Source organism: Pseudorasbora parva, chromosome 4, assembly GCF_024679245.1.
Source record: "Pseudorasbora parva isolate DD20220531a chromosome 4, ASM2467924v1, whole genome shotgun sequence".
NCBI classification, from domain to species: domain Eukaryota; kingdom Metazoa; phylum Chordata; class Actinopteri; order Cypriniformes; family Gobionidae; genus Pseudorasbora; species Pseudorasbora parva.
This window is the reverse complement of record NC_090175.1, coordinates 37,623,035-37,640,304: the sequence shown is the minus strand read 5'-3', so window position 1 is coordinate 37,640,304 and position 17,270 is coordinate 37,623,035. Positions and strand designations below refer to the sequence as shown.

The window sequence follows — 17,270 nt, the reverse complement described above, 5'->3', positions numbered from 1 at the left end:
GACAATTTTTAAATTTTTGATTTGTTTAAAAATTTTGAAATATCCAATAAATTTCATTCCACTTCATGATTGTGTCCCACTTGTTATTGATTCTTCACAAAAAATGACAGTTTTATATCTTTATGTTTGAAGCCTGAAATGTGGCAAAAGGTTGCAAAGTTCAAGGGGGCCGAATACTTTTGCAAGGCACTGTATTGTGGAATGTTCTTTAGCATGACAGTGGCCAGAGCTGACTTGCTATCTGGCGGGTGGGATCAAGTTCTTAACCTCTCCCTCGACCCTGTGGTAAAAACAACGGTTGCTGCTGATGTGAGTGTCGCGTGATATCAGAAAGGGAGGGAAGGCTATGAGCAGAGAGGGAGAGGGAAACGTTTTTATTTCAGCAGGGGTCTGTTTAAAATACCCATTTAATCCAACACACATCCTTAAAAGTATGATTTTCAATGCTCATGAATCCTGCCAGTGTGAGCACCATTTAGGACAACAGGACTCTGGGAAAAGACAGCTTGGGGAGACTAGGGGAATTGCATCAGACATTACACATTACAGCTTTAAATGTACACTAAATGTTTTGAAAGTTATGCTGGTCAATATGGTAGTAGTCTTGGATCTGTAGTGACATCAAGTGACATGGATTTAGCATTGTGTTTAGCAAGTGACATGGTTTTCAACCCTCGCATGAGGTGTGGGAGATCACACTCACAGCTCAGCTCGCAGCTGCAGGCATTCATAAACGGAGCTATAGTGAGCAATGTAAGTGTTTTAACTTCTCAAATCCATTTCTATGAAAGTTAACTGAAAATGTGCCAGACTGAAAATGTATTTTAAATGTATGCCGCGAGCGCGGTCGCGATTACCTCAGTTCTCATCACGAGAGCTCATTCAGCTCATTCATCACGATAAATGTAATCTGACTCCTGCAACGTTTGTTCTGTGATACTCGCGCGGCGACTCACTCATTATATTGAAGAGACAAATTCAGTATTGAATTGTAGTGTCTGTTCTTCCAACTCAGTCACAGTAAACCAGTAGTGGTGGCTTTGGGAGTAGTCTCACAGGGCAGCGAAGCATTCTGGGAATTGTAGTCTCATATTATTTTCTGTCTTTTCTCAGTCTAGAAGGCACCAAATTCAAAAATTATTTCACATTTCTACTACATTAATGACCTAGTTTAAATACAGATTCATCTTCCCAGGGCTGAAGTACGCCTTAAAGTGAGGAATGTTCAAATGGTCATGTGATGTTAACATTGTGACTTGCTCCATGTAAAACTGAGACTATTTAGCATATAAATAGTCTATAAATATATTATATAAATATATAAATAGTCTTAATACTAAGACTATTTATAGGGCCCTATAATTTCCGCAATCACGGAATCGCGGACGGAATCGCGGAATTGGCATATAAATTGGAATCTGGAATTTTACATATTTGTAATGAAATTCTGTGTCTTGTGGATGGAGAACGCATGTCTGAGGAAAGTGCAGACCGGGGGAAGCAAATCTTCGCGACACAACACCTCCCGTCATTTCGCTAACGGCAGTTTCACACTGCACGCGCAGGCGGCGCAGAAGCTTTGCGTATGGAGAGCGGGAGCCGCGCGCTCGTTGTGCTCAGGCAGCATTGGTCGCGCGCGCACCAGAACCGCGGCTCGTGTATTGCACATACGGACAATATTTGTCCATTCTGTCAGATTTTCCGGTGTTCTGCTCGACCCCTGTCATCGCGTGCTTTGATTTATAATGGGCACATTAGGCATCAATGCATATCTGCTGCAAATGCGACCGTTTTCCCCTCTGTTCCAAACATATGCATTTAACATGCTGTATATGGGTATTTTACATGACTGAAGTAACCTTAAAGATAAGATAAGCATCTTGTTTTAATAATTTAAAGGGGCCTTTGAAGTTGGGGGACTTCTGGCAGTGTTGTGTTTTCGTGTATTTTTTCTTTTCTTTCACAGCTCTGGATATCATAATGGTGATTGTTAAACACACAGAACATTTCACTACATGATTTCATGGTGAAATGTTATTTTTTTCATGTTAATTTTCAGCTTTAAATGTTTTACTTAATAGTACTGTATGTAAAGATGATTCTTATGATTTTTAGTTCTTTTTTAAAAAAATTTTACTTGAAAGAAAAAGCTAATGGAGCACTTTCATTTTAACTTATATAAACTAGCCTACTATAATGTATTTTACCAGAAAGTTTAAAGCTACTAACCATTAATATTTGAAGTACTTGAAGTGCAGTGTTATGTTGCATCATATTTTTTCTAAAAAGTAAATGTGATGTTTGTTACCTCAAAAATTTAAGGTCATTCCTATTTTTTGTTTTATGCTCTATTATATTAACATTAAAAGCAAACTTTGTTCACCAAAATAACAGTAAAGGGTAAAAAAAAAAATGAATTGCCAAACATTTTAACGGAAAAAAAGGAATCTGCAAAAATTAAAACGGAAAAAACGGAATTAGCAAAAAATAAAACGGAAAAAACGGAATTTGGGAAAAGATAAAACGGAATTTGGGAAAAAATAAAACGGATTTTATAGGGCCCTATATTTAGCAGTGCCATACAAATGCTATTGTATCTACAGCATAAAATATACAGTATGACCAATGTAGAACAAATCTATAGTAAATTAATATTTTGACCTAAAGTTTTTTAGCGAATCAAAAATAACACATCGAGTGTAATCTGATTCCCGAACAAATGACTGATATGAGCCACTTCTTTTTAGTGAATCAAATGCATGAAAAAATGACATTAAAAAGCAAGTTCAATGAATGAATAACTGAATAATATTAATAAATGAAATAATGCTTATTTAGAATTTTATATACTATAGTATTAGTTATTGGATTGCATTTATGGCACCTCTAAACACCTGTGAAAAGTAGAAAAGTAGTTCCATTTTAATCTTAAAATTTGACAACAGACAGCTGGGTTTAGGGAAATATTTTGGGGGTAATTTTTGGTTGAAGCATATTAATACTTAATTAGTTATTCCAAAAAAGTAATTCAGGGGCAATGTTACCACATCCTAAATAAATCCATAGTTAAATCCAAGTAACAAAAATCAGATTGATTGATTTAATTAAAGTTGGAAACATTATTTTTTTGAGTTATGTTGATGTACTAATGTTGATCATTAGATTATTTTAATATTGTTTATAATTTAAACTCAAATTTCTGTATTTCTGGACAGTAGATTTCTAACCGCATGCTTTACGGAGAATACATGCTGAAATTAAGTGTTATTTTATATTTGTTTTTGTTTTGTTTTTTTTGGTGAAGGGAAAGGCAAGTTAGTGTTTCATGCTGTTATGTTCGATAATTAAAAACATTCTGCTATGTTGAAGTTTTTGTGATTATCATTGTGCTAAAGAATAGACGACATGAAGCTAACTTAAATAACTTTACTTTAACTTTATTGTCCCAAAACACTACATTGACTGCGCTAATGCCAGTGACAAATAATATCTTATTTGTTTGTTAAATTTACATGCTAAATAAGTTACATTAAGCATTAACAGAAATAGGTGAAATTATAAAGAAATGATTCAGTTCCTCCATCTCAACGTAGTTTGTTGGTTGAACACAATTTAATTTAAAGTTGCAAAACTCAAAAAATGTATGCAAACAGTTGCATTATTATTATTTTGATTGAATTAACAAATCTTTTCTGATTATGTTGAAGAAATTATTTTGCTCTTTTAAGGATACATGGGTGCTCACAAAAACATTATGGTGAGTGCAGTTATTCCTACAAGCATGCATTTAGTGTGACTGGTGCAGATTGCAGTTTAATTAGCTGTTAATCATCTATACAACATAAATGACCACGTGTGCATCATGCTGTTTTCTGGCCATTAGTGACAGATGAGCTGAAGAGAGTAGCAGGCCATTAGCTCGCTGCTGCATGTGTCTGTCTCTGACTGAGTCTGCGCCCTCATTACAAATGTAGCTCATTGTAGCAGAGTAGAACAGCTGACATCCCCTAATGCCAGCTATAAGTCATCAGCGGTGCTCATGCCCACTTTACACACGCACACACGCGCAGACACACACACACAGAGAGACACACACACACGCACACACGAGAGAGCACTCATGCTAATGAGAGGTTTCTGGGATGAGTGTAAAATAACGGCTGACAGAGAGGGCATGTTTAAGGGATCAGAGCATTTTTTGGATTATTAAAAGATCAACTGAAATATCTAATTAGTGGAAATAGGGATAAAACATGTGACTTTACTTGCAGAAGAGTGTCTACTGAGCTTCATAACAAGATTCAACAACATAGATACCACAGTTGAACACAAGCGTAAAGCCCATGGAACCGTATGACCTGCACTGTTCAATTCTCTTTCTTTCTCACTGATCAGAAGAGATAGATCAAACTGACTTCTCATGTATCACAAGCATGAACATACAGTATCTGACATATAAAGATTTATAAAAAGAGCTGCTTGTAAATATTTATCAATATGGCGCTACGCCAGAATTTATTCTCACAAGCATAAAACTGCTTAAATCTGCCACTGCACTATCTATCAACAATACTTTTATTATTGCCAACAATGATTTAATGGCTAACTATTATTATAAATTGTGAATGAAAATAATAATAAAGAATGAGTAAAACTTTTGGCACTTTGAGGCCCAAAAATGTAAGTTCTGTCATCTTTTACTTATCTTCAAAAGAGAAATGAAAATACATTTAATATTTGCTCATTATTTAAATTAAATTAATCTTTTACTCACCTTTTATATTTACTCATATTTTATTCATCTTTGCAAACAGAAATACAAATATTTTAAAATATTTGATCATTCACTGAAAGTACAAAAAGACACACAGGTAATTCATATGACTCAAGCAGTTTAAGTGTAAGTTGCTTGAAATGCAAAAATAAACCTTGTGTGTTTTTGTGTGCATGTGCAGTAAGCACCACAACATTGATCAATGCACATCAAATCTAGTAAACAAAGAAGCTCTACCTTCTGTGTATACTAGATTTGATGTGCATTGATCAATATTGATATTGAAAACCATAAATTAAATCTATTCAACACAAAGTGATGTTTCACTTCAGCACACTTTGATTACACTGCTTGAATTAAACGGGTTACCTTTACGATGAATATTTTGTACTTGGTTTCTGGATGTGTGAGGTTATATAATATCAATAAGACAGAATTACAAACTGGTGGGAGTGAAACCCAACAAACCCCACAAATGCATGTGCATTTCACATACAGTACCATTCAAAAGTTTGGAGTTGGTAAGATTTTGTTTTGAAAGAAGTCTAATATGCTAATAAGCATTAACTTGATCAAAAGTACTGTAATAATTTGAAATATTGTTCAAATTAAGAATAAAACTTATTTTATTTGATTGTAAAATGCAGTTTATTCCTCTTATAGCAAAGATGCAGGATTTCATGTCATCATTAATATAGACTTATTAAAGGCTATGAGCTGCCCATGCATTTAGCTTACACTGTCAGAAAATTTGATGCACTGTACAGAAGCACTGCCATGCAATTAATTGGCAGGCAAAGTCTGTGATATAAGGCCAATTAATATAGCACTGGTGTTGCTCAAAACAATGCAATTACTGTTCTATAGCATATCCACACACTGAAGAGCATCTGATAGTGTTCAAACAGCTAAAGTCTTTGCAACCCCACACACAGACCTAGGAAAAGTGTGTGAATGTCTCTGTGTATGTCAGAACAGTAACATTGGATGAGGGGTTTGTGTGTGTGCATGTGTGTTTAAATCTACATTTTGAGGACCAATTGTGCCAACAAGTGAACTTTGGGGTGATACTCTGTGTGTTTCGACTGCAATAAACCAGGGTTAAATGAAGTTCCAGGTAAATATTTCCCCCTCCAAACGGCCCTGCTCACGAGGTAGTACTTTTTCAAAGTTCAGGAACTTTCGAGGGCAGGACTCGGGCGCTGATCATGCTGATTGGTTAAGCTCACGCAGCATTTTATTTCAACCTGCATTTTAAAAAGTCCTTTGCGAGGTTGCGACTCGAGTAACTATCAGTCTTGCGCTCTCTGTCTGATGGCGCGCATTCGTCTCAGCCATTTCACGGTCAATGTCCGTAATAGCTGATAATAACATACATTGTAATTTTAAATCTAGCTTTACAAGCTTTCACAATATGCTAGTGCTCTTTTCCGCCGTTTTGTTTATTACGTCTTTAGTAAACCAATACATAACCAGCAAAAGCAGCACAGCTTGAATCTCTTCCATACTCGTTATTAATTGTTTTACAGTCTATTTTTCACCATGTAAACGACCTGACCCGATTACTTTTGAGTGTGTGTCCTTACATGACGTGACAGCGTGTGCAACGCTCTCACCAGGCTATAACGTTGACAAGAGGAAAGTTAATTTTTCTGAGGGGTAAACTTTTTATTTTGTAAGAAGTTATGAAGATAATGTTGGAATAATACACAGCTTGACAGCGTATATTGCCCCAGGCAGTTTTTACTTTAATTGCACCTGACAGAAGATTTTTTTTTTTTTCTGAGATGATTATTACACTTTAGAGTACTTACATTTTTATTATGTATTGACATATAAAGAAAGTTTAAATAAATTTGGACAAAAGTGTTTTAGATAATTCTTACCTACCCTACCTTAATGAAAACATCGGACTGATATCAGAGTTGCAATTATCATTATAAAACAGGTCATATGACTTTCAATGGATGGACAAAAAATGATAAGAGCATATTGAAAATATCTTAATTTGTGTTAAAGGAACTGTATGCAAGAAATGTATTTCAATTAATCATAAAATGGCCCTGTTATGTCACTAGCCATTAAGAAATCATGTTAATTTAAAATACTTATCAGCCTATCTGGCAACCTTGAGTCAGGGGGGAGGGGAGAGGGTTAAACTAACCCTTTAAGTGTATATGTTTGGAAAGTGAAAAAATAAACATTTGAAACAACTCAAGCTTTTAGAACACTAAAAATAAACTTTCCTTGTCAAGTTGTCAAGTATATTACATGTAATGTAATATATTATAATGGTCACTGTACAGCACTGTAGGTTAACAGGCATGGTCCTTCCATTACATGCCTGCCCATCTACTTCACTCAGTTCATGCTGTTCAGATCAATAGTAAATCTTCAGACCAAGTCAATCGATCCGTGTTGTGTCTCTCTGTGTTGCTTTCAACATTGAGCTTAATTGGGTGTTAGTAAAAGTGAGCCTTTGTAATGATCTGGGATCAGTTTTATAAATCCTGTTATATAGGAACGTAAGGAAATGGTGATTACAGATGCATCAGTTGCATCCCATGTCATCTGCATACTGCAAGTAACAATGAATTAGAGAAATTCATAGAGTAATAGGTAGTGTGCTGAGGACTTGGTATCACACTGATCTGAGAGCAGTTTTGAGATAAGAATGGTCAGAACAGTAGAACGTAGAGTGGGATCAGTGCTGGATAGCTGAGATGGTACAGTAGCTGCCCATAAAGGATATATTCAATATAACAGATGTACTAACTTGTGGGAATGAAACCCTACCTACAGTATTATGTATATACATATAAACTGGCATTCAAACGTTTGTGGGCAGTTAAGATTTTTTAAATGTTTTGAAAGTCTGACATTTTTACAATTTAAAATAACTTTTTATTTTAATATACTTTAAAATATGATATATGCAGAAATCATTATAATATGCTGATTTGGTGCTTAAGTAACATATCATTATAATAAATGCTGAAAACAACTGTGGCTCCTAATATTAATTTAATTAAAAAATATATAATAAAAATAAATAAATAAATAAATAATAATAATAATAATAATATTGGCATCCAAAGGTCTGCTTCACAGTCACATCCATTTGTAAAATATAGTTGTCTTTCCCAAAACGTTTCACTGTGTACATGGCCTAATTTGCTATCATAGTGATAGCAAAAGCAACACAATATCAAGACAGTAAAATAAACCAGAGCAGAGCCCTCTTCAGATACTGTAGAGGATGACAGCTCTTATGCTAAACATATAAGAGCTTTGACAATAAAGGATCATGTCACCATTAAATGTACCCTTATTACAGGTTACAGGCTTCCCATGCAGTTAGTTTAGATTGCGTCAGAACAGTTGACACACGGCACAGAAGCACTGGCATGCAATTTAAGTCTGTGATATAAAGCCAATTAATGCAGCACCGATGCTAGTTAAAACAGTACAATCAGTATGTCCATGAATACTACTGTCCTGCAGCACATACACACAACAAAGAGCCGCCAGCACTTCATCTGATAGTGATCAAACAGCTAAAGTCTGTGCAACCCTACTACACAAGGACTTTGTGAAAGTGTGTGAACATCTGTGTGCATGTCAGAAAAGTGACATTGGATGAGGGGGTTGTGCGCGCGTGTGTGTGTGTGTGAGAGAGAGAGAGATGATTAATGGGAGAGTCAGATTGATATCAGAGTTGTAATTATCAGCATAAAACAGGTTACAGCGTTAGCATTCACACGCATACGCACACGCGCACACACACAGATAGATACAAAGAGGAAGAGACTCTGGCCATAGCCACTTGCAATCATCACTTTAACTGCAATTTAATAAGGGAGATAAAGAAAGATAGAGAGAGACAAAGAGAAAGAAAAGTGATGGAGACTGAACATACAAGTCTGTTGATCCGTACAAAATCCTCAGGACTCTTGGCCCAAGGCGGCAGCTCCACATCTGACACCACCGTCCCATCATCCATCACTCCCAGGTTGTAATTATTGGAGTTGACAAACATCTCTGGGAGGTAATAGAACTCAGGGATCAACTCCTGTGAACGAGATAAAAAGAGCCTTTTTAACTATACATTTCACATGAAATAATTAGATTAGTGCTGGCATTCAAAAAAACTAATACATATTGGTAGCTGATTTAATAAATTTAGTTCCTTGTTAAATAAATAAAATGTGTAAATATGTATAAATAAAGTTGTAATATTACAATGCCCAGATAAAGAAATAAATGAGAAATCACTCTCTCTGTGGCAGGCCTAGACTCAAAATTAGAAAAAATAATGTATTCACTGAATCTCATTTAATAATTCATTCCAAACAAGAAAGTAAACAGGAAAGAAATAAGGTTTATTGCCTAATACATTATGTATCCAGTTTCAAGAATGTCTAAACATAGATAGCTATACAATATAACAGCTCATTAAACGGGATCAGGACTAGAGGAATCAGTTATTCCTTCTTTGAATCTTTAGCCTTTAATCTGTGCCACGCTGCCACTCTGCTGAGAGATCCGGTTGGAGCTACTCCAATTGTATATTTTTAAATCTTCACAGAATAGGTGACTGCACGTCATCCTGATAAAGAACATCAAAACAGCAGAGGCACACTGCAGTCAAAGCATGGTAAACATCACTAAAACTCTTTTCCTTTATGACATCATGGGTGTCACACTGAGCACATTTACATGCACACCAGTACGCTGATAACTTATAATTTAACAAAAATCAGCTTACTGAAATAACCTACATCTTGGATGCCCTGGGGGTTAGCAGATAAACATCACATTTTCATTTTTAGGTGAACTTACTCTTTAATAAATCAGGTTATTTCCTGGTAGTGACGTCAAAACATAATCATTGACGCATCTGAATATTTCATTTATGTTGTTTGTAATGTTAAATAAAGCAATAAAAACCTAAAAAGAAACTTACGGCTCATTTATTATAGCCTCTCATTCAGTTACAGATGCAGCATTTTGACTGTACCATTTCTGCTGCTGCACGAGACTTCAAGAAAAGGTGCGATTTAATGTGTGAAGTTACTTTTTTGATATATTAACTCCTCCTTTACTGCAAAATGCTCTCTCTGTATGTATGTGCTTAAATCCACAGTAAGGACGCGTTCCTGTCACATATCACACGTGTAGTTCAATAAGTGACAGAAAGCAGGTTAAAGGGTTTACAATGCTGGGCGAAATCTGCGTAAGGGGCAAAAATCTAGCTGTGACGATAGGTTTGTGATTAAGCCGTTTATGACATTACTCCGATAAAGAAAAATGGGTTTCTTTAACACATTTACATAATCACGTGCATTGTCGACTTATCAAGCATAATCAGGTTAATAACGTTTATGTAAACACACTTATTTTTTTAAAAAGTGGTGAGGAAAGTTAGTGACAGCTAGCCTGACAAGCCAGACCCACATCAAGATGTTTGGTCTGGAAACTCACCATTGACAGGGCTCAATCCGAGAGGCGGGATAAACGGTTGTCTTTCAAACTCTCTCTGCACGCAACTGGATAGTGCTTCAACCAACCAGAGCAACGAAGGTGAAGCAGAGCTAGTTGAAGCTAGTAAACGTGAAACTTTTGCTGTATCCAGTCGGCAAAACTCCGAACACATCTTCCCTTCTTAAGAATGACTTCAGTGCCGTTCTTTGTTCTTTTCTCAGAGAAAAGTTTAACTCCAAGTCTTCCAGTCGCGGTCAAAGCCGATTTGAAAGACCGCCGTTCGCCAGTTTCTGTGTTTACAAGTAACATGCAAGTGCAACTCGGCCGTCATTATGTTAAGCCCCGCCCACAGACTCTATACACGATGTGATTGGCCTGACCAGAGTTTGGTTTTTACAGCTCAAAAGGTATTGAGAGTTGCTAGACGTTTAGATTTCTAGGCTAAATGACAGCAGGAAAGCACAACATTAAAGCGTATGAATAGTAATCAGGTTATAATTTAATAATTAAGGAATTAAGAAATAATTGAACATGATTTTTCACTGTGTAACCAGTGTTTTGAAGCAACAATATTTTTTTCTGACCAATTCAAGTGCTCAAAAATGACATGCCATTTGATAACTTAATTCCAATATCTGACCCTGTCAATCTCAGAATTTTGTAGGTCACTGGACGAATCCATGGATGAGCAAAAATCTATTAAATATGAAATGTTGGTATATGAATATGCATGTGTCTCTATAAAAGGGTATGGAATCAAATCATTTAGATAAAAGTATACCAGACTTTCTGAAATGTGCTCTGGTCAAGCTCATGCACTTAAATTATTACTTTATTTTATTTACACAATGGCAAACAGAATTCCTAATAAGACAGAGGTAGAGTTAAAGTTGATTCAATGAAAAAAATAATAAACTCAAAATGTAAATATATCGGCCATCAAATAAAAATTGTATCTTGGTATCACCCTGAATTTCTATTTCATTTCACTCATCCTTTCATCTGTCTCTATGCATCTTATTACATCTTATTACATCCTAAACACGCATACACACACACACACTCACATAAACACACTCAAGCTGGAAGTGTTAAGTTAGTACTAGGAGGATAAACAAGCTCTTGCTCTGCAGAAACATGAGTCTCCTGGGAGAACCATCTAACTGACAGTCTATCACACACTCTGTATCACAGACTGACATCTGAACCAATCTACCATTTTCTATGATGGGTCCATGCCAAAGCTAAAAGCAAAAACCACATGGTTAATGTTTCAATGCAGAAGTTAAACATTAGGGCCTAAATTTAAACATCCATATAAGAAGAAATTTAACTGTACATATGTAATATAATATAATACACATAGATACCCTAAATTTGAATACTATGTATATACAACAGAGCTCCTCAGTGCATTTCTAATGGCCAATTAGGTGAGCAAACAAATGGTGGAAGTTCAAAACTAGCCTCCTGCCTTGCTTCTTTCTGGTCCTCTCTTTAAAACCGAAGTCTTTAAAACAAAAAGGTCACAATTTTACAATGGCACCAGGCGCCCTAAGGTTCATGTATGGAGTCTGGCGTAAATTTGGCGTCTTCACTGGCGGCACAAAGACCCAAAGCCACTTAACCATTGGTGGGGGAGAGAGCGAGCAAGACCGGGGGTACGGGAGGAGCTATTATGTGCAATGGCCCTTGAGCAGAACTGGTCAGAGGGCAAAACCTGTGATCCAAAATCCTGTCCTGCTGCGGGTCAATAGAGAGGGGTGCCCCTGGGCCCCCTCTTAGGTCCTCTCTGAATCCCCTGAGGGGAAACTTTCAGTGTCCGCACAGCTTTCAGCCTAGTGCACGGGGGTCAGGGGATGGAGGTTAAAGGTCAGGCCAGAGTTTGCCTGGCTAGAGACAGACAGGATCATGGCTTTACGCCATTATAGCTCTCTTTAGCCTGGACACAAAAACTGCTGAAGGCTTTTCACCCCTTAGTAGAATGAGGGGGTGTTTCTAAAAGTGGGGGGAATTGCTGTGCTTTTTGTGTTTTTAAGAAAAAGGGATAACAGGATGGCAAATTGATACATTATTACATTTGAAGGGACCTCTTTGCTTCTCATTTGCACCTATCAGACCTGTTTTGCAAGGTTGAGCAAAGTAAAGCATGTTTGAAATTTCCCACAGCTTCAAAGTCAAATGAACTGGTGATTTTGAGGTTTTTAGTCAAGTCCTCCGATCAGTTTTGATGTGCGCCAATCCTGTTACGCTGATCCACAGTGACACCATTACGCAGAAACCAAACTGGTTTGGCTATGTAATGTGAGCCACATGTCTTTTTATCAAATGAGTGCAATCAGCCCCCTAAAAAAGGCCAGCATGTAACGAGCGTGCTAACAAAATGGCTGTCTGTTGTAATGAATATTTCAAGAGGTCTGAACATTTGCTAAAGTCAATGCAGAGCACTTTGAGGGCCTCTGAGGGGCTACAATGCGCAGTTGGGATTGCTGTCTGACTTTGGTTTGGGGCCGAACGACAAAAGGTTCAGCTGAGGGTTAGAGTGTTATGAAGGGTTTCGCAAGAGAGAGTGTAAGGGAGGAAAAGGGGGGAAGTTCGAAATCAAGATTAGTTTAAAGCTTTGATCAAGGACCCTTGACGCTTTCATGGTAGCATGACAAGGATTGGTTGTGACCGTACATGTGCTAGGGCCAGTTTTTATGGAGAGGTGATGGGGGCAGCCGGGCAGAGAGCTGCAGTGTCTCCATGACGACTACCCTCACACCAAGTCCCAGCAAGCTCCGGTTACCAAGAGGAAGTCAACTCACAAGAGAAACGTCTAATCATGTAATAGTCTCCACATTTGTGAAAAACAAAATATCAGTGGAAGACGAAAACCAAATCCAGGCCAGAGGCCGGCTAATCCCAGACTAAGAAGAAATAAGCTAACCATTGTGCATGTGTATAAATATGGATGCGTTAACAATAAAACTAAACTTAAAATAAAAAATGAAGCATTTCTGTGATAATGTGGCATTTCATACAAACTGTATGCATGTGCATTAACATGCACATACGTGGACGTACCTTCACGTCAGACGTGTCCCTCTGGCAGTTTCTCCAGGCTCTGGAAACTGAGGAGAAAGTGCGATCTGCATGGTCAAATTTCCCTCCTTGGAAATTCAGGAAGAATGTTGTGAAAGGCTCCTGAGAATAAAAGAGAAGAAAAAAAAGTCAGACTTTCTACATACGTTCATGCTAAAACGAGTATTAAAAAGTCATGTTAGGACCTAAAGCAACTAGAGGGCAAATTCCAATGAACAAAGATCATGTATTTAATAACTACGAGTCTACTTTGATCAATATTTAGCCTCCAATTTGAACATTTTTCAATGTGCAACACAGTCAGTACCTTTGATTTACCAACGATGCCTGCTGTTCATAACAAAGCCCTATACAATATGATCCTTATTTGTGTGCACTAAATGACATCCTCTTCTTCAAATAAAGGACATGAATGCTAAAGAAACCTGTTATTAACCCCGGTCAGACAGTAAAGCCTTTACAAGTGTATTATTTGTTCTTTTCTAATCATGCTTAATCTTGTTTGTGCAAAATCAATAGGTGGTTCTTTTGAAACAATACCCCCCCGATGAGAAGGATGCAATTAGAGTGAATAGCACCCCGGTAAGCTACACCATGAAAGAAAAATATCCTAATTACACAGAAGCTTTTGGGTGCTTGACTGAATTTAACGCCCTCCTTTTCTCTGTCAAGAGCCTCAATATCTCGAGGTTGTTGATTTGTGCTATGGTACATGAATTAGGGTGTTTGGTGAAGTGGATTTGGGATAAGCCTGATAATAATGAGATGGGATCAATACAATGGGCCAACAGGGAATGACAATGAAAGTGAAAAACTGTAACAATTACAGGGATGGCCAGAAATGGGTTAGTGACCTCTAGATCTCTCTTTCTCTTTGTGTGTAGAATTTATAAGTAATATGTGAATAGACTATACATTAAAAATACATTGGAAAAATAAAACACAAGCCTAATTTAAATGCAGAATAACTGACACTGTACAAAGACTTTGAGAGCTGCAGAAGATAATGGGACTTCAAGACTGTAAAACTAATATGTTATACAAAGCTACCGTATGCTTGCTCAAAATATTGTTATAAACCATGAAGTATTTTATTCTGGAGTGTCACGGCTTTGTTCTTTGCAGATATTAGTACACAAAGGATGAAGGGAAGATGAGCGATGTGTTCTGAGTTTGTTAGTATGCAGATAAGGCCTACATTTCAATATAACAATAAATCAACCTGACTGAGCACACACATATGCCCAATTATAAACAACAATTAGTTGCAATGTGTTTCACAACCGATCATATGATGAATGTGTAGCATTTTGCCACAGCATAAAGAGTCACTGTCTGTTTTAAAACCCTTTAAAAGTGGCAAATCATTTGGATGATTATGATCATGTCCTATTTATGTGTCCTGCACAAACAGATAATGAAAAAAATGTTAAAGGAAGTCAGGTTATAATAATGCACTGACAAATAGGACACTGACAGGCTTTTCTTTCTAATGCTATAAAAAGATTTAAAAACTGGTACTGGAAAATGTTGTTTTGTGCAGTTTGGTGTTAGTTGGAAAAAACTGTTGTGCTCGATATCCATGCATGTGACAGTGTGACACTTGTGTGTGTGTGTGTGTGTGTGTGTGTAACTTACAGTCCTGAGTAGCCACATCTGAGTAAAGCTGGAGGTGGAATAGTGTGTGCCATAGTGGAATTTGGGCACTTGCTCGTCCTCCCATGATTCAAAACGTTCTGAGAAGAATGCAGCTCTCTTTGGGTTGAGTGCACCAATGGGCTGTAATGAGAAAATACAACATTATTAGAATAAACATACTAATTAACTACATGAAAAAAGCTTATATATATATATATATATATATATATATATATATATATATATATATATATATATATATATATATATATATATATATATATATATATATATATATGAGCTTATAAGAAACAAAGCAATAAACTGTAAAGTTGTATAGAACAAGGACCGCAGGTGTTAAATATGAGAAAATGATGTTGGGGTAAAATAATAATGTGCTAATGACAATATTTTATGTAAATTAATATAATGCAGCTGTTAAGATTCATCAATAAAATATTAATAAATGGTAGGTTATTTTAAAGCTCAATATCTCTGTGTAGATGTGAATAATACAAAAAATCTTAAGTTACACTATTACCCCTTTTCCACCAGAATGAACCGGGTGCTAGTTCAGAGCCAGTGCTAGTGCCACTTCTAAGTTGGTTTGACTGATGGGCCTTTAAAGGGTTCACCCAAAAATGAAAATTATTTCATTAATTACTCACCCTCATGTTGTTGGACACCCGTAACTTCGTTCATCTTCGGAACACAAATGAAGATATTTTTTGTTGAAAGCTGATGGCTGAGAAAGGCTTCAGAAAGGCCTCCATTGGCATTCAGTACATTCCCACTCACAAGACCACAAAAGGCACTAAAGATGTCGTTACAAAGTCCATCTCACTACAGTGGCTGTACAATAATGTAATGAAGCAACGAGAACCGTTTTTGTGTGCAAAAAAAATCTAAATAATGACTTTATCTGCCAACTCACGCGATAGCTCCGCTCCTCCTCCGTTCTGGGTCATGTATCTGAACGGCAGATCTGTGTAATATTCTTCATCAATAACTTGGTGGATAAAGTCGTTATTTTGATTTTGGTACACAATAACTATTTTTGTCGCATTGTAAAATTATTGTACAGCCCCTGTAGTGAGATGGACATTGTATTGATTTTAGTGCCTTTTATTGGTCTTGTGAGTGGGAATGTACTGAATGCCAATGGAGGCCTCTCTGAAGCCTTTCTCAGTCATCAGCTTTCGACAAAAATATCTTCATTTGTGTTCCGAAGATGAACAAAGGTCTTACGGGTGCCCAACGTCATGAGGGTGAGTAATTAATGAGATAATTTTCATTTTTGGGTGAGCTAACACTTTAAGAACCAGTTTGGCTTTCCACAGGTTAGAGAGCCACCACAGAGCTAGATCTTACATCACTCTATACGTCTCATTTTTCTCGCTAGCGTTTTAGCAATGCTAGCGAGGCAGTGGGAAATAAAAACACACCAGGCTTGCTCGAGATGCATCGGCGCTGCGCGGACCAATCAGCGTATGATGTCAAAGTACCTCATGAGCGATTCAAAAGCATAAGGGTTCGTTTGCACTCGCTGTATGTCATTTTGTTGTCATACGCGATAGGTCTGCACAACGCGCGCCGATGCATCTCCAACGAGCCTTCCCTCAATGGCTCGTGGCTTTACGATCCTAAATCGGCATCAAAACGCCACAATCCAACGCTTTCGTGCACCTCTACATGATTTGTATTGACGGAGATTACAATCGAGCAGCTCTTAGCTTGATTAGCCGCTATTTAAAAAAACGATGGTCAAAAGTCTTGTTGGTCACGGTAATGCCGCCCACAGTTGCTGACGCAAGGCGGTTCTTACTCCTATCCCAGCAATGATTTGGTGCTACTTAAGAACCACATTTCCTGGCTCGGAGCAGGTGCTTTATCTGTGGAAAGACAAAGAACCGATTTGAAAGTAGGCTCTGGCTCCGAACTAGCACCAGCACTGCCTTGGTGGAAAAGGGGTATATTTCACAGTGTCCCTGTTACACATTACCTATGCTTACTATATTACTAACAGGAAAGTGAAAGTGGCATGTGAAGCCACTGGTATGGTAACCCATATTCAGAATTTGTCCTCTGCATTTAAACCATCCAAGTTAGTGCACACACATAAGGGGTAGTGAGTAGTGAACACACACACACACACACACACACACACACACACACACACACACACACACACACACACACACACACACACACACACACACACACACACACACACACGGAGCAGTGGACAGCCATTTTGCTGTGGCACCCGGGGAGTGATTGAGGGGCTTAG

The 17,270-nt window shown here is 37.3% G+C and overlaps 1 protein-coding gene across 1 annotated transcript in view; it reads right to left on the bottom strand.

The window, feature by feature from the left end:
* Positions 1 to 17,270, bottom strand: part of lrba (LPS-responsive vesicle trafficking, beach and anchor containing) — a 334,073-nt gene that overhangs the window by 60,587 nt on the left and 256,216 nt on the right. The window contains 3 exon segments of the mRNA XM_067441679.1: positions 8,694 to 8,846; positions 13,325 to 13,444; positions 14,981 to 15,121. Of these exon segments, the coding sequence (XP_067297780.1) occupies positions 8,694 to 8,846; positions 13,325 to 13,444; positions 14,981 to 15,121 (414 nt within the window).